The 23,248-nt window shown below is 30.5% G+C and overlaps 1 protein-coding gene across 16 annotated transcripts in view; it reads right to left on the minus strand.

The window, feature by feature from the left end:
• LOC139527193 (CAP-Gly domain-containing linker protein 1-like) overlaps positions 1-23,248 on the minus strand; it is a 64,590-nt gene that overhangs the window by 18,638 nt on the left and 22,704 nt on the right. For all 16 annotated transcript variants that reach the window (XM_071322518.1, XM_071322516.1, XM_071322517.1 and 13 more), the window contains 16 exons: positions 23,135-23,233; positions 22,664-22,809; positions 22,189-22,249; positions 20,684-20,788; positions 20,121-20,273; positions 19,443-19,559; positions 16,346-16,403; positions 15,649-15,732; positions 13,853-13,920; positions 12,274-12,362; positions 9,635-9,800; positions 7,369-7,584; positions 6,062-6,265; positions 2,939-3,076; positions 2,438-2,524; positions 631-861 (listed from right to left, as the gene is read on the minus strand). In XM_071322518.1, the coding sequence (XP_071178619.1) occupies positions 631-861; positions 2,438-2,524; positions 2,939-3,076; positions 6,062-6,265; positions 7,369-7,584; positions 9,635-9,800; positions 12,274-12,362; positions 13,853-13,920; positions 15,649-15,732; positions 16,346-16,403; positions 19,443-19,559; positions 20,121-20,273; positions 20,684-20,788; positions 22,189-22,249; positions 22,664-22,809; positions 23,135-23,233 (2,022 nt within the window). The remainder of the gene's footprint in view (positions 1-630; positions 862-2,437; positions 2,525-2,938; positions 3,077-6,061; positions 6,266-7,368; positions 7,585-9,634; positions 9,801-12,273; positions 12,363-13,852; positions 13,921-15,648; positions 15,733-16,345; positions 16,404-19,442; positions 19,560-20,120; positions 20,274-20,683; positions 20,789-22,188; positions 22,250-22,663; positions 22,810-23,134; positions 23,234-23,248) is intronic.

A 23,248-nucleotide genomic window follows, 5' to 3' on the forward strand; every position in this document is an offset into this window, starting at 1 on the left:
GGCGTTCATTATCACTGAACTAGTATATATTTGTTTAGGGGCCAGCTGAAGGACGCCTCTGGGTGCGGGAATTTCTCGCTACATTGAAGACCTGTTGGTGACCTTCTGCTGTTGTTTTTTTTTATGGTCGGGTTGTTGTCTCTTTGACACATTCCCCATTTCCATTCTCAATTTTATCATGTTTTTTTTCATTGACATGAATTATTTATGAAGTTTTTAGACATTAAGGATGTACTTAGATGAAATGAAATGAATCAAGAATTTAAAATTGATACTGTAAGTTGCAGGGCATTAGTTAAGGATCAAAATAAGCTAAAAAATATTTATAGGTCATGGAGCTCCTTTTGGAGATATTTGAGATTTAAAATATGGCGGAAAAAGGCTTACACTGACTCTTACCTATATTTGCATCGGTATTACTTTGGTCTCAAATCAAAAGAAAGAAAATAAAAATTCAGCTTAAATTTTGTTAAATGACTTTTTATGAGCTGTTGTAAGTCTTATATGAAAAGATAAATGGGTGTTATTGGGCAAAATATTTTACCTCATATCACAGGGAAAAACACCAAGTAATCTGAACATTTGACACAAATTTCAAGTACATCCTTAAAGAAAGCTATCAATAATTACCCTCCTCCTTTCTTCAGCGACCAGATTAGAGAATTCTAACTGAGCTTTCATGGTATCCCTCTCATCCTCCACCTCTTTAAACAAAGCCTCTAACTGGTTGTATCGTTGATCCGTCTCAGAGGTCTTCATTAGAAGTTTCTTTTCTAATTCCTTCACTGTCTTTTCTCCACGGCTTATTTCTGATTGTAACATGCCATCTAATTCTTTGACCCTGGCCTGTGCTTTCTCAATCTTTAAAATTTCAAAAAGTGATAATTTCTCTTTGGTGTAAATTATAGCTACTAAGTTGAATTCTATTGTCATTCTATTAAATTTTTGTTGCAATTTGGCTTTTATTTTTATGTCTCTTTAGGTAAAATAGATCTACAAGTATCCAAGTCCTAAAAAATCCCTTCCTTTAAATATTCAGGTTTGTATTTTCCTGAGGAAGAGAAATCAAGAAAAGTACTTCGGAAGCATAACATTTACAAAGTGTTATTAACATTTTGTGCAGGGCTGCTTTTGCTTTTGATGTAGCCAACTTTAATAGTTTTGTTGGATAAAGTTTTGGGATTTTCAAACTAATATTTCACAAAAATATTCTCTTATGTTTCGACATGTATGTTTTTTTTGCTATCCAATGATTTACAACTTAAGCTTCCTATACTTTTGGTCTTCAAGGTACCTGATTGAGACCAAATGTAATCACTATAATCATGAGAAAATATCTGCATTGTAGTCAAATATTCTGCAACTTCCAAATTTGTCACTACATTGACAGAGAATGTAAAGCACAAACTTTAAGGTTTGAATAATTACAATCAAGTAGAGTAAATCTGTGAAATGACATCTCAGTATTTAATAGAGAGATATAGAAACTAGGAACAATCCTAACTTTAGAATAACTAACCTGTGTTTGTAGATCTTGTGACCGACTAGAATATCTAACCTGTGTTTGTAGATCTTGTGACTGACTAGAATAGCTAACCTGTGTTTGTAGATCTTGTGACTGACTAGAATAACTAACCTGTGTTTGTAGATCTTGTGACTGACTAGAATAACTAACCTGTGTTTGTAGATCTTGTGACTGACTAGAATAACTAACCTGTGTTTGTAGATCTTGTGACTGACTAGGATAACTAACCTGTGTTTGTAGATCTTGTGACTGACTAGAATAACTGACCTGTGTTTGTAGATCTTGTGACTGACTAGAATAACTGACCTGTGTTTGTAGATCTTGTGACTGACTAGAATAACTGACCTGTGTTTGTAGATCTTGTGACTGACTAGAATAACTAACCTGTGTTTGTTGATCCTGTGACTGACTAGAATAACTAACCTGTGTTTGTAGATATTGTGACTGACTAGAATAACTGACCTGTGTTTGTAGATCTTGTGACTGACTAGGTTAACTGACCTGTGTTTGTAGATCTTGTGACTGACTAGGTTAACTGACCTGTGTTTGTAGATCTTGTGACTGACTATAATAACTAACCTGTGTTTGTAGATCCTGTGACTGACTAGAATAACTAACCTGTGTTTGTAGATCTGGTGACTGACCAGAATAACTAACCTGTGTTTGTAGATCTTGTGACTGACTAGAATAACTAACCTGTGTTTGTAGATCTTGTGACTGACTAGAATAACTAACCTGTGTTTGTACATCTTGTGACTGACTAGAATATCTAACCTGTGTTTGTAGATCTTGTGACTGACTAGAATAACTGACCCGTGTTTGTAGATCTTGTGACTGACTAGAATAACTAACCTGTGTTTGTAGATCTTGTGACTGACTAGAATAGCTAACCTGTGTTTGTAGATAACTAACCTGTGTTTGCAGATCTTGTGACTGACTTTGTGATTTCTGTGACATGGCTTCTTCTTTGTCATTCACTTCTGTCTTCATTTTTTCAACCTTTAATTGAATAAAATGGTTTTTTTTTTATGTTAAACTTGTATTTGTTTTCACTCCAAAACATTTTCCAGTTCTTGGAAAGACTGTACAACAATGTACAAATGTATAATCTTACTAGTGAGATCACATTTTCCAACCAAATGATTTAACTTTTCTCCATTTTCAGGCATTTCTCATCTTATTCATATGATATGAAAATTTATTTATTTTTGTGTACACAATTTTTTGTTGTTAAAGGAAAAATTCAAAGAATTGATTCATTTAGTTGTTTTCAAATTTTTCCTTTAAGGAAATCTGTATTTTGCTAAACACTTAATTTACCCTGGAAAAAGATCACAAAAATTTAATATCCTCTCAAATAATAATAATGAATCCATAGTAATTGGTTTTTTTCTTCACTTTTTCCTGTTATACCTCTTTCTGTAATTCCTCGATCTGTATATCTTTCTGTTGAAGTGAAGCTTTACTTTCTACTAGTTCCCTGTTCACTTTGTCATTATCTTCCACAAGTTTAGTTTTCTCCGTTACCAGTTCTTCTTTCTCTTGTAGAATCTATTCCAAATAGAAAATTTTAAACTTATCTGCAATTCAGAACAAGAATGTGTCCACAGTACACAGATGCCCCACTCACACTATCATTTTTTATGTTCAGTGGACCATGAAAATAGGGTAAAAATCTAATTTGCCATTTAAATTTAGAAAGATCATATGATAGGGAACATTGTGTAATAAGTTTCAAGTTCATCAAAAACTACCTCGACCAAAAACTTTAAAATGAAACTTGCACTACATGTATCATCTTCTATGTTCAGTGGACCGTGTAATTGGAGTCAAAAATCTAATTTGGCATTTCAATTAGAAAGATCATATCATAGGGAACATGTGTACTAAGTTTGAAGTTGATTGACTTTAACTTCATCAAAAACTACCTTAACCAAAAACTTTAACCTGAAACAGGACGAACGGATGACAGACCAGAAAAACATAATGCCCCTCTTCTATTGTAGGTGGGGCACAAAACAAAGTACTTATCTATCAATTCCTAAATTATTAATGAAATATTTGTAAATTTGTTCCTTCTATTGAATTTCAAATGCCAGTAGTGAACTGCATAATCGTAGTGTTTCCCCTTTCAGCACTTCTAAGGTTAAAGCAACTCTACAATTCAGTACTCTAGTAAAAAGATCAGCTATTTATAATTATAATGCTTCAACTGATTAGAAATGACCCTTAACAGAAATATAGATAAGTTGGCAATTTAGATTTTTGCGAATAAACTGTCTCGGCTATCCTGGGGACCTTCAGGAGAACAAAAATGTGTCCATAGTACAAGGATACCCCACTCGCACTATCATTTTCAATGTACAGTGGACTGTGAAATTGGGGTCGAAACTCTAATTTGGAATTACAATTATTAGGTCATATCATAAGGAACATGTGTACTAAGTTTCAAGTTGATAGGACTTCAACTTCATCAAAAACTACCTTGACCAAAAACTTTAACCTGAAGGGGGACAGATGAATGAACGGACCGACAAAAGGACTCACAGACCAGATAACATAATGCCCCTCACTATCGTAGGTGGGGCATAAAAAGATGTTATCAGACTTTGTGACTTGAAATTATTTGCTTTGTCACAATATTTTTTTCCCCCTGAAAAACGTATTGGGGTCAATCATATGTGCTGTATGATTTTTGTCTTTCTTTTTGGTTTAAAAGCAGGGTATACTGCATATATTGTGAATTTTCAAAGTGCCTTCACTATGTACTATGCCTCTTTTATTGAAACAGAACTTATGAAATTATAGAAATTTAGCGACTGCCACTCTGCCACTTTTATAAACTTACAGACATTGTAGTTTCTGACAATAAACTTACAGAAGTTTTAGTTTCTGATAAAAAACTTACAGAAGTTTTAGTTTCTGACAATTAACTTACAGAAGTTTTAGTTTCTGACAATAAACTTACAGAAGTTTTAGTTTCTGACAATAGACTTACAGAAGTTTTAGTTTCTGACAATAAACTTACAGAAGTTTTAGTTTCTGATAAAAAACTTACAGAAGTTTTAGTTTCTGACAATAAACTTACAGAAGTTTTAGTTTCTGACAATAAACTTACAGAAGTTTTAGTTTCTGATAAAAAACTTACAGAAGTTTTAGTTTCTGACAATAAACTTACAGAAGTTTTAGTTTCTGATAAAAAAACTTATAGAAGTTTTAGTTTCTGACAATAAACTTACAGAAGTTTTAGTTTCTGACAATAAACTTACAGAAGTTTTAGTTTCTGATAGTAAACTTACAGAAGTTTTAGTTTCTGACAATTAACTTACAGAAGTTTTAGTTTCTGACAATTAACTTACAGAAGTTTTAGTTTCTGACAATAAACTTACAGAAGTTTTAGTTTCTGATAAAAAAACTTACAGAAGTTTTAGTTTCTGACCATTAACTTACAGAAGTTTTTGTTTCTGACAATAAACTTACAGAAGTTTTAGTTTCTGACAATTAACTTACAGAAGTTTTAGTTTCTGACAATAAACTTACAGAAGTTTTAGTTTCTGATAAAAAAACTTACAGAAGTTTTAGTTTCTGACAATAAACTTACAGAAGTTTTTGTTTCTGACAATAAACTTACAGAAGTTTTAGTTTCTGACAATAAACTTACAGAAGTTTTAGTTTCTGACAATTAACTTACAGAAGTTTTAGTTTCTGATAGTAAACTTACAGAAGTTTTAGTTTCTGACAATTAACTTACAGAAGTTTTAGTTTCTGACAATTAACTTACAGAAGTTTTAGTTTCTGACAATAAACTTACAGAAGTTTTAGTTTCTGATAAAAAAACTTACAGAAGTTTTAGTTTCTGACCATTAACTTACAGAAGTTTTTGTTTCTGACAATAAACTTACAGAAGTTTTAGTTTCTGACAATAAACTTACAGAAGTTTTAGTTTCTGATAGTAAACTTACAGAAGTTTTAGTTTCTGACAATTAACTTACAGAAGTTTTAGTTTCTGACAATTAACTTACAGAAGTTTTAGTTTCTGACAATAAACTTACAGAAGTTTTAGTTTCTGATAAAAAAAACTTACAGAAGTTTTAGTTTCTGACCATTAACTTACAGAAGTTTTTGTTTCTGACAATAAACTTACAGAAGTTTTAGTTTCTAATAAAAAAAACTTACAGAAGTTTTAGTTTCTGACAATTAACTTACAGAAGTTTTAGTTTCTGACAATTAACTTACAGAAGTTTTAGTTTCTGACAATTAACTTACAGAAGTTTTAGTTTCTTACAATTAACTTACAGCAGTTTTAGTTTCTGACAATAAACTTACAGAAGTTTTAGTTTCTGACAATTAACTTACAGAAGTTTTAGTTTCTGATAATAAACTTACAGAAGTTTTAGTTTCTGATAATAACCTTACAGAAGTTTTAGTTTCTGATAATTAACTTACAGAAGTTTTAGTTTCTGATAATTAACTTACAACAATTTTTGTTTCTGACAATTAACTTACAACAATTTTTGTTTCTGACAATTAACTTACAGAAGTTTTAGTTTCTGACACCTTGTCCTTGTCCTTCTTCAGATCCTCAATCTGTTGTTGAAGTTTATTTTTCTCGTCCACCATTTTTTCATACTCTAATTGAACCTTACTGTTAGTAACCCTGATATGTATCAAGTCTGTGTTTATACCGTCTTTCTCACTTTCTAACCTTTTCACCAATTTGTCTGCTTTTTCTTTTTCAAACTAAAAATTTAAATAATTTTGTTTTAAATTCATCTACTTTTTTTTTTTTTTTTTTTTTTACCTCTGATAGCTATAGTCCTAACAACTGAATCAAAGTTACATTCTACAACTACAGCAACCATGGTGTTACGTGTAAATACTAAAAAAAAATTCTATGAACAAGTTGCCAGAAGAAATAGCAAGTACCTGAAGTCATGTCATATTTGTTTTAAGTTTAAACTTTTGTCATAAAATATAAAATTGAGAATGGAAATGAAAATTGGGAATGTGTCAAAGAGACAACAACCTGACCAAAGAGCAGAAAACAGTCAAAGGCCACCAATGGGTCTTCAATACAGTGAGAAAATCCATCACATAGAGGCGTGCTTCAGCTGGCTTCTAAACAAAAATGATGTTTGCTTGTTTTTTTGTTTGTATTGTTTGTATGTTTTGTTGTTGTTGTTTGTTCTTCATTTGCAAACTATAAAAAGACATTTCATTTTGTCATGTTAGAGTCTCTTACAGCTGACTACACAGTATCGCTTTGTTCATTGTTGAAGGTCATATCGTGATTTATAGTTGCTTAAATCTATGTCATATCGACTCTTGTGGGTATTCGTCTTATTGGCAATGGCACCACATATCCATACTTTATATAATATTTTAATATATTTCATCTGAATTAAGTGATGATGATTAAAACAAGTCAATATTTTTCATCTATTACCTGAGTTCCTGCTAATATATAAAAAAGAAGATGTGGTATGATTGCCAATGAGACAACTATCCACAAAAGACCAAAATGACACAGACATTAACAACTATATGTCACCGTACGGCCTTCAACAATGAGCAAAGCCCATACTGCATAGTCAGCTATAAAAGGCCCTGATAAGACAATGTAAAACAATTCAAGTTTTAATATAAAAATAATAAAATTCAATAAGTCTATTTGTACCACTAAAATGGATGCGGGTGAACATTAAGAGACTTCAACAATCTTTTTCCAAACTATGTTGTTGTGTGTCATAGAAAGAAAATTTGTTTTTATTATCCTGTATTTTTGAGTAGCTGAATCAATGCAAGTTTGTCCTTTAACCTTTACCACTACTTTTCCTACTTACTTTAAGTGCTTCCATTTCCATATTGGTTTTGTCTAGAACCTGTTTATGAGCTTGGGTTTGAACCTCTTGTTTTTCTAAATCAGCTTTACTTTGTTCCAAATTTTTCTTTAAATTGTTAATTTCAGTAATTTTACGATTAATAGCATCTTCTTTTTCTTTTTCAAATTCTTCTTTCATGGCAGTCATTTTATTATTTGATTTGGATAATTCTTTTTGCTGCAAGGAAAAAAAAATTTTTAGTAGCGGAAAATTTCATTATATACAAAATTCTGTAATTAGGTCTTTCCACTTTTCTGTGGAAAGACCTATTGGTTTTCTTCTTCTGATTATTATATTATTTTTATTTTTTTTTCTTCTTCCGCCACTTTTTTCTGACGGTGCTTTTTTGTTTCGCAAGATTTCGCTTAGATTTGAGGTCCTTGGTCAAAAACAAAAAACAAGGGTCAAGGTCACAGGACAAGGTCATTTCTAAATTTGGATTTTGGCTTATTTTCACCTCTTTTCAAACACAATTTAAGATATCGACAACAAATTTTTACTTAATGGTTAGTTGCGACATGTCGTAACACATACATAATGGTTTAAAGGGTACGCTTACATAAAATTAGAGTTTTCTCCCCTCTTTTTTTTTAAAATACGCATATGGTGATAGAACTCGTTAACCAAATATAATTAAGACCTAGGGTCTTTTGATTTGAGGTCCTTGGTTTATGCCATTGAAATTGAGCTCAAGGTCATAGGTTAATTTGGCGTTCTAGATTTTGACCTTTGCTTTTACCTCATATGTATACATGATAAAGCCATGGGACTTTTTGCATTAAGTTCCAAGCCATATGACCTTGAAAAAGGAACCGGAAGTTAACCTGTGTAAACCAGAAGTAGCTTTTTTTTGTACTTTTTGAATGTGAAAGTATATAGATCTATATATTTTTGGAATCAGTGTGAATCAAACAGTTAAATAATAAAGGAAGTAACCTTTTTACAAACCAGAAGTAACAAATTATCTCCTTAATTTAAAAAATATTGTACAGAAACCATATATTTTTTAAATCAGCATACTATAAGCTTTCATTTGACGCTGTTAATGACTTTTACTATTTTCATATCAAAATGCTTGTTTTATTGTGGAAAGACCTTCAATTGTTCTCTGAAAAATTGGTTTTTAATTATCATTATATTGCTTTTAAATTTCAGCCTCATTTTTTCCTTGAAAAGGCAAGAGTTACTTTATTTGATGCCACATGACAAAACAAAGAAATTACCAAGAAAACATTTGTGGCATAAATTATAACATAGTCAACTATTGAAATTCCATGGATCCAAATATACAGTTAAAATGTAATACATTGGTCATTGATTAAATATTTCATAAGCGCTTCTCCAGCCCCTTTCCTCCAAATTTATTTGTACTTCAGGAAGGTTTATTTATCAATATATAGATCCTTTTTGACCTGGTTGTCTTTAGAAAAATGTTTATTTATCCTTTTGATTTTCATATTCATGAGGGCTAACATGGCCTTGTAGTTTTAGTACTGTTAATTCAGAAATTATTGCGTTGTTTTTATTATTGTGTAAAATGTGACAGGGTTGTAATTGTAATAATTAAAACTTGCATTATGAAATTTAATATACAAATTAAAAAGGATTTTCCTCAATATCACAAACATTTAAATCGCATTTTGGTTTAAAATGACAAAATCACTATATCAAATGAATGCAATAATTTGTGAATTTACAGTTTGGCTAGGTTGTATTCGCTGTGGTTGTGAGTCTGAGCACTTCATGTTGCGGGCGATTTAAACCTAAATCTTAATTGACTAAGATTTTGACAGTTTTGCTGCCAAAGGTCTTTGGTTTACTTAGTTGAAAGCTTTTAGGCTGGCATGGTTAACACTACAAGTATTTCCTGATGCCAGCCTAAAAGCTTACAGCTAAGTAGCCTGTCTATGAACTGAAAATGAAATCAAATTGTTTATGGTGAAATTCAGAGTAGCTCCACAGTTAGAAACGATGGCAAGACTTAAACAACACATTTTATCCTGGTCACTGCACAAAAATGTGAAGAATACATGAATTAAGGAAGGAAATGGGAAATGTGTCAAAGAGACAATAACCCAACCATAGAGCAGACAACAGCAGAAGGTCACCAATTCCAAAGTATACAAGTATGTGTCACAACACGTCTTTACGTTACAATACATTAAATAAGTGACGTTCCCCCATTGTGTTCACAACCTACCAACAACAGTACCAATGTTTAACTTACCACATCTTGTAAAGTAAGTTTAATAGTATTTACAACATCATTATGTTTAACAAATAAATTTTCCCTCTCCTTCTCTCCTTCCTTCCTCAATCTATCTTTCTCTTCTCTAAGTTTTGCTGTTTGCTGTGTAGAACTTGACAAGTCGGCTTGTAGATCCTGGATTTTTCTGGAGATGAGAAAGTAATTTTATATAACAATGAAACTTGCAGAACTCATCATACAGAATTACTTCTGTTTTTTTTATCTAAATTTTGAATGATTTTTTCTTGGACTAAAAAATTTATGAGTATTTGTAAATAAAACTGTAATTTTTTGATAATACAGTTTTCTGTGAATAATTTGCAAAGAATTGAATTGAAAAATAAAACATTTTTTTTCAATTATTTTTATGTTCCTTTATCATTGTAAACATTCTGCTAGTTTACGTGTACCAAAATATAACAACCAATATCTAATTTTATTCTATATAATATTTTATCTCTACTATCATAGAGATTCTTCAATTTTTTTTACAGTGTTGATTTCATACTCTCAGAGTTTTTGAGAAGAGTCAGTATGGATAATCTGCCCTTTAAACATTTCAAATATCTGATAAATGTTAAAACATGGAAGTCCAAATGATTGACATGTGTGCTTGATTTTATCAATGGAAATAAAGAATTAGACAGACAAATTTTCAAGCTATGCCAGTCCAATTATGTCTTTTCTGCATAGAAAAGTTTGAAAAAGTGTTCAATAATTTTAACCCAGTATCAACAACACTTGGGTTTTTATCTTTCTCCATTAGGGCTATTCCATTAAAATGTTATCCATTAAAATGGTATGTGGGTGGGTAGGTAGGAAAGGACTTTCAAAATATTTCTACAACAATTTTTTCTAGATAATTTTGCATAATGGTAATAAACTCACACTGAATAAAGACATGACCCACATTCAATACTAGTAAACCAACTTATTTGCATGAGCGATTTATTTTTGCGACTTTCCCCGAGTAGAAAAATAACGCAAATATAAATCGTCGCAAATATGTAAAACGTGGATGATTCCTATGTCAAGTAAATTCGAAAATCAAGAAATAAAATAGCCGCGAAGTGGACTTAAAAGGGTAAAACGTGAAATAAAGTATCCGTGAAAATAAGTTGATTTACAGTAATTAAATTTCCTTTACCCTTACACGTACATTTTAATGGAATAGCCCTTATAGATAATCCAGGGAACCAAGTAGACTTAACATTTACAAATTTTAAGCAATTAATAAATAAAATAATTACCAATAAGAACTTAAGAAGAGATTATCAAACTATCTAAAAGGTGGCAATGTGCAATTTTTAGATACAGTTATAATCCTCAAAATATTGATTGTAACAATGATTTCACGACTTAATTGACATCTATATTGTTTGTAGAATAACAACATACAAAATGCAGTGCAAAGCTAACCAAAAAAAATCAAAAAAAATCCTGCAGTTTCATGCTGAATTTATCTGTGTTGAGTATGAACTAAAGCATTGTAATTAAAATAAAAAAATCATAATAAATTAAAATGAAAACTAACAACAAGACCTAGCAAAGAAATATTATTACAAAATACCTACAACTTAAAAATTCATAATATTTCTTAATATCATATTATTATGATTAATCTGGAATTATTTGTTCAAAAAGGTTACTGTAAAATCAGTATTGACGTAACTTCGTCACTCATGCAACTATATTTCACTGTTTAGTACGAAACTGTAGCAAACTTGAGTACAAATCTTCCCATAATTCCATAGAGGTTAAGTTAAAAAATTTCTTCTAATGAAACACAGATTACAGATAAGTGTAATAAACAGCAGTTATTTTGAACCATATATATTCACATTAAGACTGTGCAATTATAATTTTATATAAGTGTTAGCTGCAAAAAAACTAATTGAAAAATCCTCAGCGAAAGTCAAACTGACAAAACTATTATCTAATTGATTTGCAACTATCTACACATCAAAACTCTAAATCTTGCCGATTTAAGGGAAAGCAACATTCAGTTATGACAATACAGATAGTTCAAAGAATCAGTTGAATGGTCCTGTATTATCTTTCTTCAATTATCTTTTGGAATCAGTTAAGAAACAGATAATATAAGTACAGGAAGCAGTCTACAGATCCAGTTTGTACCTGATGAATTCTGGGTAATTAATAATGTTGATGTTTTCATCAATTATCTTTGAATATGTCTAAAATTTACCTTTTAACATTAAACAGTTCTTATGTTTTGTTTAGTTTCCTCATTTGGTTCCAAATTACCGTATATATTCTAACTCAAGCATTAGTTTATTAGCATATGAAAATCTGAAGTTAAATGCAACATGCATTAAGCTTGAAGTCAGCATGTTGATTAAAAACAACTGAGATAAGTATGACATTGGCTTATTTCAGCAACAACAACACTATAAAAGTTGAAAACAGCTCGTTCTCCAAATTCAGTACAGCCTTTGTGCATTAATATTTAAAAAGTATGATATCAAAGATGGTTTTTTTTAAGTGGTAAGCAAACTAAGCAACAAATTGCATTTTTGTATTCTTTACCCAGAATTCTTTACCCAGAATTCATTCTCAACAGGAAATGACCAATACAGACAAAGGGAGGTAAGACAAACCTATTTCTGTCCTGTAGCTGTTCAGTTAAAATAGACAGACGTTTGGAGCTATCACCAGAATTCCTCATCATATCGCTCATTTGCTGTTCCTAAAAACATATTCAATAATATCATACTACACTCTCCCCTTAAATTGAAAATCTGAATATTACTGTGTATTGAATCTGATTTCATATTTGACCAACTTTGTTGGTATGTTTTTATCTTTTAGTTTGATTACGGTAAATCATACTACACTAGTCCTTATCGAATTAAAATTTTGCGTTGAAACTAATATAAGTTAAGCCAATATTGTAGAAATGCTTTTGTCTTTGAGGTTTCAAATTTTAACTTTTTTTTTCAATTTGCAGTCTAAGCAATTTTTGTAAGTTCTATGTACATCTGCAGTTTTTTAGCTACTAATAACTGCAGTTTTTTAAAAGTTCAAATAATCATGCCGGCATTGCCATAATTTTTAGCCCAGTTAGCATGTGGAGACGGCTTTAAAGTACATCTTGCACACTATGAAACGGAATCATCTACCAAGCTCTACAGCAATTTCAAATCATACTTAAAAATTGTGTTTTCAATTTCCTAAAATTATGTTCACTAAAGTTGATAAGGGCAATTTGAATATTCTTTATAGTGAAATTGTCTGTTTCTTCCCGGAAGGGAATATCTTAAACATATTAATATTAGGAATTTAACTCTTAAAACTGAACAGAAAATGAATTTATATACAATACATGTACATGTAACAGCCAACAATATTGAAAGCTAACACTCGGGTCATGGTTACATATTTGGAATGCACAATGTACAATTTTGTATAAATTAAACAAAGTTGCCAAGAAATTAAATAATAACTGATAAAATATGTAAAATATAAATGTGAAAACAAATTACAGATACACTGAAACTGAACAAATATTATAACTTAATGTGTATAAATATAAGGGTGTACACATATAAACCAGCCAACAATATCAAAAGCACAACATGTATTTGGAAAGTAGCATCAAAGCTTAGGTAGGTTTAAATCAAGTCTTTGAAGGAGGAAAACAACCCACTTGGATTATTTAATAAACTGCATTTATACAAGAATTTATTTCTAAACTGTGAGATAAACATTTAGTTTGTTTGACAGAAAACATAAAGTAAGGTTTACAATTGAAACAATTTTCTCACTAAATTCAATTTTTAATACCACATGTTAGAGCCGAAATCTGTGAAGCATTGTTTATGTCGAAATTGAACTCTGAACAAAGAAAATTAGAAACACAGAAAAAGGGTTTATGTAATAGATTGTAACTGATAACGGTTCTAGTTTCAGACAGATATGTTGAATTTAAACTTTTTATAATTAACGGTTGTTAAGATCTTTTTTTTAAATAGTCAAATAATAACTTCACACTTTAGAATATGGTACAGCCAATAGTAATGTCAAACAAAACTTACCAGGACATTTTTTTCATAAATTGTAATTTTTATAGAAAGAAAATATAAGACATCAACAGCTATCCTGGACAGAAATCTAGACAATCACAATACATATCAGGAAAGAATTGTAAAACAGATTCATCACCATGTTGAAACTTACCAGCTGTATTTTTTCATCATTAAGTCTCTTGGCCTTATCTTCACTGGAGTCAAGCTTCCTCTGCAGATCTAAATATAGAATATGTAAAAATAAACCTAACCATTCAATTAAGGGTTTATGTCTCCTTAAGGCAATATTGACCATAGCTAGTTTTAGTTCAAACAAATTAAGTCCTTTAAGTTTTATGCTTTCAGAAATTTATTTTTCTTGGATCACTCATATTATCAACTCCTCTATCCCAACAGGATCCTTGGAAAATTGATACTCCACAAAAAATAATGAATCTACAATAATTGAAGTCTGCTTTGCTGTCCTTAAGTGTACCTAAATTTCAATTGCTGTAACTCTGTGTACCTTTATACCTAGTATTACAGAATTTAGTTGCTAAACTTGTGTGGATGCTACCCAGTAATTAAAATCCAAGTTTACTTATATTATTTGAGATTTTTAATCTGTACCAGTGACAGTGTGTTATTTGCCTGATATTTGAGATGATATATATGTAATTGTGGTTAACTTACAGCTTTTACATAAATGCTAGCAAGACAAATTTTTGTTTGGCTTGCTTGCTTTGTGTGTATCAATGTTTGCTAAGCATGGCAATTAAGATAGGCGGGGCTTCAGCTTGTATACATCATACTTAAATTTTATTGGACGTTACGTTTGAGGTTTAGGACACTTAATTTTAAAACATCACATGACAAATATTCTCATATGTTTCCTCACCTGTAAAAATACAATAATTGGCCAATGAAAGAAAAATATAAACTTAATATTGTTTTTTTTTTTTTTATAACACATCAATCTATTAGTTCAGTTGTTTCCGTGTCTGCCCTTTCATTTATGTAACTCAAGAAAAAATTCCAATAAATGGGTAACAATTGTATCGAAAAGAGAAAATCGAGAGCACCTTTTTTTTATGTTAGGGTGTGTTTGAGATGAATATTTTGTCTTGAAAACGTACAAAGGAAGATTATTTGATACATCATCTCGCTTCAGATTCTATCATTTTTATATAGCAAAGCTACAGGTTGACTTTATATAAACATAAAAAAAATCACAATACTAAAAGATGAAATGTAGGGATCAAGTGAAATACCTATCCAATGAATCACAAAATCAGAGTAGGTGTGTTCGAATAGCTATTTTAATAAAAGTATTTGACGACAATCTTTAAGTTGGATGATGAAAATGCATATGTTCGAAAAAAATTTGGTTTCCATTTCTACGATTGTGAAAATGAACTGCCGTAATGGGGAGATAATTTTGACGAAGTAGAATCCTGACTGTATTGTATATTTACAGGTAAGGAAACATGTGAGAATATTTGTCATGTGATGTTTTAAAATTTAGTGTCCTTAACCTCAAACATAACGTCCAATAAAATTTAAGTATGATGTATACAAGCTGAAACCCCGCCTATCTTAATTGCCATGCTTGAGCAAACATTGATACAAACAAAGCAAGCAAGCCAAACAAAGATTTGTCTTGCTAGCATTAATGTTAAAGCTGTAATCCATATTTGAGATTTGAGATGCTGTACTTGTGCTTAACTTACCTGATATTTGAGGTTTGAGTTGCTGTATTTGTGCTTAACTTACCTGATATTTGAGATTTGAGATGCTGTATTTGTGCTTAACTTACCTGATATTTGAGATTTGAGTTGCTGTATTTGTGCTTAACTTACCTGATATTTGAGATTTAACTTACCTGATATTTGAGATTTGAGTTGCTGTATTTGTGCTTAACTTACCTGATATTTGAGATTTGAGATGCTGTATTTGTGCTTAATATACCTGATATTTGAGATTTGAGTTGCTGTAGTTCCAAATTGAAGGTTTCAGAAGCTTTACTTTGATTGTCCATTTGAGAAGTAAGTTCTGAAATAAGTCAAGGAAAATAATCATATTAACAACTTCTGCTAGCTAATATAAAGGCAGTAACAAAGTAAAGAGGGACAACCTGACAACAGGTCAGAAACATTATACCTTCTGCAAATTTCTTGTATGATTTTTAACCAAGATTCCAACAAAAATATTAGATCTGTGGTATAACTTTAATCTTATATTTTGAATAAATTCAGTTTTTATGGCAAATCTTTGCTAGTTTCCATTAAATTTACAACTTTGGAAGATAGAGGGCAATTTAAATTCAAATAGTGTTTGCCAGTAGTCATTTTAATTGATTGAAATTAAAAGTTACTTTTTGAGTGTAGACTGAAAGTGACATTTTATACATATGTATTTTAAAAGCCTTGTCGATGAAAAGATATTTTACACTCCCACTCAATGTTCTCCCCAGGGCATTAAAGCACAGTGTTACCCTGGTGCTATCTTTGATTTTTTTTAAAATTATAGAATGAATAGTGGCCATGCTACTATATTTTGTTCAAAACCAGTGCTATGTTAATTTCCATGGTGCTATTTGAAAATTAAGGGTATACACTGCCCCAACTTATTCAGGGCTGATTTTGATAATACATAACAAACTTACTTTCTACTTGATTCTTCATGTGGTTGTTCTTCTCCCTCGACGCAAATAAATCTTCTTCCTATTTATAAATAACAATAGAAATACTACATGCATATCAATGACTCATATACATTGCATGAAGGTTCGCCAAAACTGAAATCTTTTTATTAGTATACTTTTTTAAGCTTGACCATGTGGAATTTTAACAGAAGCATAAAAATTGCAAAATTTTACCAAAAAATGGTTTTTAATTTCCTTCATTTTATATCATTTTTTTTTTTTTTTCCTTTTCAGTATTTTTAAAAGATCTTATACAATATCAACAGAACTTAAAAATTTCTTTGTCTTCATTCAAATTGAGGAGATTTTTTTCTTTGGTATATATTGCAATATAAGCCATTAAACAATATATAACAACACGTTATAAATTTATATTTAGATATATTTTAAATAACTTAATATTCCTTAGCTATAACGTTTAGAATTCCACAGCAAATTTAGTTTATATACTGCAAAGTAAATAAATCAAAGTATAAGGCTACATACAAATAATAATCATGCATTTTTTAGAGAAAAGAATATTAATATTTAGAGATATCCAGCTGGAAGCCTATGTATTTCCCTTGTACCTTCTATCAGCAAAATCTAAAGGAACCCAAAAAAATCTAAAGAACATGCATAAATAAGTATTGAAGTTGAATAAAATTAGTAATGCTCTATTCTATTTATAGAAAAGTTTCTGAAACAGAGGCTGAATATTTTCTACAAATTTTGCGAGCAGCAGCAAATTACGAAATTCAAGTTGTTACAAAAGCAGGAAACATATACTGTAGATTCATTAATTTTTGTTGAATACAAATTTTCGTGGCTTTTGTGGGTACGGGGAGGGGGGACCACTAATTTTAATATTCAACGAATTACAAATTTTCTTAAAAAATGTATGTAGACTTTGTCAAAACCACAAAATTAAATATTCACACATATGCAAGTTTTCCTCATACCACGAAAATTGGCACCCAAGAAAATAAATGAATTTACAGAACTTGTAGTTATTTAGATATTTTCCTGTATAAAATTTTTCAACTTTCTTAAAGCACATTCAAGCATGGCAATCAAAATAGATAAAACTCAGCTTTGTATGGCTTTAATACTGAAGAAACTTTAACTTTTGTGGGGTTAATATTTCAATTTTTTGTCTCTGAATAAGACTTCATGGGGATTAATTTTTGTAGATTCCTTTATGAGAAAGTTAAAATTCTATGTAGATTATAAATTTTTTGGAGTTTAAATTTCATAAAAATCACTCCTTAGACAATACCTGATGTATATTTTCTTAGTTATAATTGTAGTGATTAAATTGTGATAATAATCAATTTGTTTTCCACTGCATGTGACTATACTGCTCATTAATGTATAATGTGTGTTAGTTTAGAAAACATCAGCCTTTGTGTCAAAAGCATGGGTTATAAAGTGTAGGTCCATAGTTTAGGACCATTTAACTGTCTAAGGCCCTCTTATAATTCAACAGTTAGAGTCCAACCAGCAATTTTAATTGATGGAATGTGACAACAAATAAATCAAATATATTTTATGCTGCACATGATGATGTTCTATTGACTTTAGATTTGAATACAATTTGTAAAAATTTAAAAGACATAGTTCATGACCTTTGAATACATAATTATTTTAACCCCAGCACAAATAATCGAAAACCATACAAGAAATTTTTTTGTTTAAATAAATGATTACTCTGTGAAAGAATAATTTGTTGTACAATAATAAAATTGAGAAAGAAAATGGGGAATGTGTCAAAGCGACAACAACCCAACCATAGAGTAGACAACAGCCGAAGGCCACCAATGGGAAGTATAATGTTACTTCAAGTGTGATACATAATATCTTGCATCTTAAGAAAGCATAAGCGCTCAAGTGTTAGTGAAAATGTGTATTCAACTGTTCATGGCAAATAATGCTTTATTCAAATGTTCATCGCAAATAATGCTTTATTCAAATGTTCATCGCAAATAATACTTTATTCAAATGTTCATCGCAAATAATACTTTATTCAAATTCAATCAAAAGAGAAATATAACTTCCATGAGTCCTTCAAAGGAAAAAATATTTTGCCTAATTTTGCCTAATGCATCTGAATCAACTGCTAAATTCAATAGAGATAATTAGTCCTTTTTCAATTTCTATTTCTGGTATGGCTTTCCCTTTTACATATAGTCCATTTACCAACCCCAAGTTTTAAAAATGTCCTAAATTTTGAACCCTGTGTGCTGTGAGGATGGTAGATTTATTGCTAATAGCAGGTATGGGGCTGAATTGTGTGCGTTTTTGCCCCTTACCTTCAAAATGTTTGTTTTAATGCAACAAGTCATTACAGAGTAAAGCTTCCAGCTGAATCAGTCCAAATCTCTGAGAATAAAGACACAATGTTAGTAGTTAGAAAGGGTGTTCAAAACCTTTGAGAAATAAGCTTTCAAACTATGATATAACAGCTTCTAGTCAACATGGAATAGAATATTCCTCTCTATAAACATGATAAAAAGTATATTTTGTTGTTATATTTTCTCAATCTGATTGAAATACAACACTCTGATCTACTTTCTGTTCTGGTTATAATTAACAGCCAATGAAAATACAGCCTTCAAATCTTTGAAGTTGTGTATCATTAGGACAAAACCAGAGGAACTCAAAGATCTTTAAAACAGAAAGTAGAATGTCAGCTGAGTGTCAGAGATTTCAATCTGATTGATATATTCTAAAACTATTATTTCTTGAAGTGAAGCATAGAATAATCTTAATTTTTCTTTGAAATTGAAATAGGCAGACTTTAAAATACTATTCAAATAGAAATAAGCTTTATAAAGGTAAAAGGTCAAATTGTATAAAGTAATTGATAATAGAAATTTGTGCAATAGTAAAAGAATCTGTGTATAAGCTATCTATCAACTAGTGCAAGTTCAAGTTGATTTAATAATTACTTATAAAGTTTATGGAGCAACAATAATTAAGTAATTCAGCAGTACTTCATTTTTGTGTTAAAGTAATACATCCATATTAATTCGTAATTTTTTTCCACATCGTCGTCCAATCAAATGCTTTGACTTACCACTTCCTGTAGGTTATTAGATAATTGTTTGACTTCTTTGTTCTTTGTTGTAAGAATTTCCTCCAGTTCTGATATCTTATTTTCTTTCTCTTCCAATTCTAGACTAACTTGGCTTGTCTGTTAAAACAAATGTGTGATTAAGGCTAAAAAATCATAAAAGACCATGTTGAATGGTACAAGAACAGGATGAAGGTACCAGTTTCATAGTGATTTTGATTAACAATAGCTGTTTATGCGAAAAAATTCTTGCAAGGTTTAATATTCATGCAAATACTGGAACTGTGTAAGTATGGCAATAATTAGATCTGTTTGAAGATAATGACTTCCCTGAAATTGCAATAATTAATCTCATATTTTTGTCAAATCTAAAAAAAATCCCAATTGAAAAATGCATGCAATAATTTCAATTAAAGTTCTCGATTGTATAAACAAGAATGGATGCTTCACAACTTCAAGTATACTCAACTAAGGTCAATTATATTCAGCTTCATTTGTCTTAAAACCATAAGTGAATTCTTACTTTTAATTTCAATCCAAATTGTCTCTGTTTTAGTTATATTTATCGTTTCAATATTCTTTTAAAGGTTTTTATCATCTATTTGTAAAATATCAAGACCTACAAGACTGTATTAAAATATATTCATGTTAAAATTTCCTAACAATAATGATGATTTTTACCTTAGCACCTTCCTCAAGCCGATTTGACTCATAACCTTTGATTTTAGTTTCTGCCTGAGAAAGTTTATGTGTAATTTCCTCAATCTGATCTAAGTAGGTTATGTTTAATTCTTCTGTTGATTCAAGCTTCTCTGTATTATCTTTAGCCATTGCCTGAAATAAAATCATATATATTTGCTAATTATCTTTTATTGTATAAATAAAGATAGCTGGAATTTGATTGCCACTGGAAGGTATGGTGAAAAGAAGCAGCAATTTTGCCTTACAGTGGAATTTTTAAAGAATGCAACAAAGATAATGTATTCAAAGCACAAACATGTGAAGGTACTTTGTTTAATTTGTAGTTATCACTTTTTGTACTTTTTGAAAGTTTTGTGAGGTTTTCAATTTTTTTAAATAAATAAAACTCATTTGTACTGTATGGGGAAAATTTATTTTGTTTAGTACTAAATTTTGTGGTTAGAGAGAGCAAGGAAATCCATAAAAGTTGGTAGCTCACAGACAATAATACATTAACATTTTCTATTTTTAACACATTGCAATTGTAATCTTTGATCAAATACCTTCATGGCATATAATTCTTGCTCTAGTTTATCAGCTCTCTCTTTTTCTCTCTGTTGTAATCTTTCTATTTCTCTGAATTTCATTTCTTCTTCTTCTGTTCTTGACTGAAAAGAAAATACACATTATAACTTACTTAATACAATGCAGATAGGTGGTTTACATATATAATATAATTGTATAAAGGTGGTTTACATATATAATATAATTGTATAAAAATTTTTAAGTTAAAATGCCATTAAAAATAGATTCTCACGTGCAATACCCATTTATTGTATAACTAAAGTTAATAAATGGATGATGTATCCATGGGACACAGATCATGGAGACAGATGATACTCCTGTTTTCATATAACTTTATAAAGGAGCATATCTAAAAAATGGTAAAAGTGATGCCATCCAAATTCGAAAGTGATTTGTATTTTATGGTAATAAGGTTTGTGTATAACTTTCCTTACATTTAGTTGAGTAAAACTTAAGTTGACCCTTTCGCGGATGAGTCCCGGTTTACCAGGATTCACGCTTCAGACAGCTGACGATGAGTCCCGTTTTACCGGGATTGGAATACCTCTTTTATATTTCCCGCTAAAAACAGTGCAAACATGAGTTATCTTTCTTTGTTGAATACCCAGATAAAAGTGTAAACATGGCGCTTTCGTTTGTTTAAAACCGTGTCAAAATTAGAGGAAATTTACGGAATTTATGAGAATTTGAAATGAGGGAACAGTTTTTTTGAAAGAATATGGAAGAATTGAAGCCAAACTAGTATACTTTTTTGACATAAAATGTTGTTTCATGTACAAAACACTTGGCATGGACATTGTTGAGTAATAGTAGCCAGGGAAGCCATCGTCTCAGAGTAGCTTGTCTGGGAAGCTATTGGTGAAAGGGTAAAGAGAATAGAAATTAATTTTGAGCCAATGTACTAACACTTAATGCTGTCTCTGGTGACAGCAGGGGCATAACACACACCCATATCAGAGCATTTACATATTAATACTGTAAAATATCTGCTGTGAATCAAAGCATGAAACTACTTTCATGAGAGAGTGTATTAAGTTTAGATAGGCTTCATATTGTGTCGAGCAGCTGATTTTTTTAAAATATCCATGTAATGAAATTCTGATAGTCTGATAATCTATTTTTCAAATTTCCATAATATTATTTGAATTATGAAAATGGAACACATACAATTCCAGAAATAGATTTTCAGATTTTCATCACACGGATTCTGTAAAGTATAATACACCTTGTCACTATTTGCAAATATGTCCCACTTAACCCTAGAATCTGCCCCGCACAAACTATTGACATCATACAACAATCATTTTTCCATTGTGGTGTCAAGATATTTTAATTATAATGTCAAAATTTTATGGGAACCTTTGTGATGTCCAGTAATGGCGGACAAATAGCAATAAGGTGTATATCGTCGAAGAATACTTTTATTTATAACCTCCCTGTTCTTGAACAATCTACACCCAATTTAAATCCTGTCAATACCAACCTCCATATCATCCTTTGTCATGGCTTCCTCTTCTATCTGGAACTGTAAATCTTCCACTTTTCTGAAATAAAATAGAACTAATGTAAAGTCTGGGTAACTACTAGATGAGATGTATGTTGAGAAAACCCTATTAAAGTATAATTTGAGTTTATGCAATAAAGAGGTACAGATTGTAACAAATTATGTATGAATAAAAAGAAGATAGATAATCAGCAAGAAAGGGACTCGAAAATTTGTTAAAAAAAACATAACTGTAACTAACAATATTAACATCTTTGCAGGAAATCTCTTTACTCCTTTTACTTTCTATGACAAAATCATAATCTTGATTTTTAAATGAGATGCATACAAGTAAAAATTAATTGAAAAAACAAAATCATCAGCCACCAGTATTCACAGAAAAAGTAAATCCTCTATGGCTGGAAATAACTTCTTGACAGAATATTTTATTGAATGGACTTTTTTTCTTATCTACCTTTTTTCAGTATCTAATTGGTTAACAAGTTCTACTTTTTCTTGCTGCATGTCAGCTACAAGGGACCTAAGTTTAAGAACTGTATCATCAACATCTTGTTTGTATCTCTCTTGTTCACCTCTCATCATTGACATCTGACCTTCGGCCTACAATATGACATAAATATAACAATGACTGTAAATGTTATATAATGAAATAATTTTTCTTCCTGGTCTTATGATTTTGAGGGGGGGGGGGAAAAAATTGCCTTACACATATAATCAAACCCAAAAATGTCAGATCAATGATTTTATTCAGTTCTTAAATGATCTTAATGAATATCGAACCATATTGTTTAATGGCATATCTTGTATTTTTTTGTTATTTGGAAAACATATTGTTGTTGGGGGCAAATATGTGACAAAGACCTCTTGGTGTCCTTTGGTTTTTTGTGTCATTGAACTTATTTCATTTACAATTCAAATCAACTACCTCATCACATTGTGCAGCAGCCCTAGCGACCTCTGACCTCTCTAAATCTCTCTCCTTCAGCAGCTGTTCTATATGCTCTTCTTTCTCCTTCAATGCTTTCTATAAATTAGAAAA

This window comes from Mytilus edulis, chromosome 6, assembly GCF_963676685.1.
Source record: "Mytilus edulis chromosome 6, xbMytEdul2.2, whole genome shotgun sequence".
NCBI lineage: Eukaryota > Metazoa > Mollusca > Bivalvia > Mytilida > Mytilidae > Mytilus > Mytilus edulis.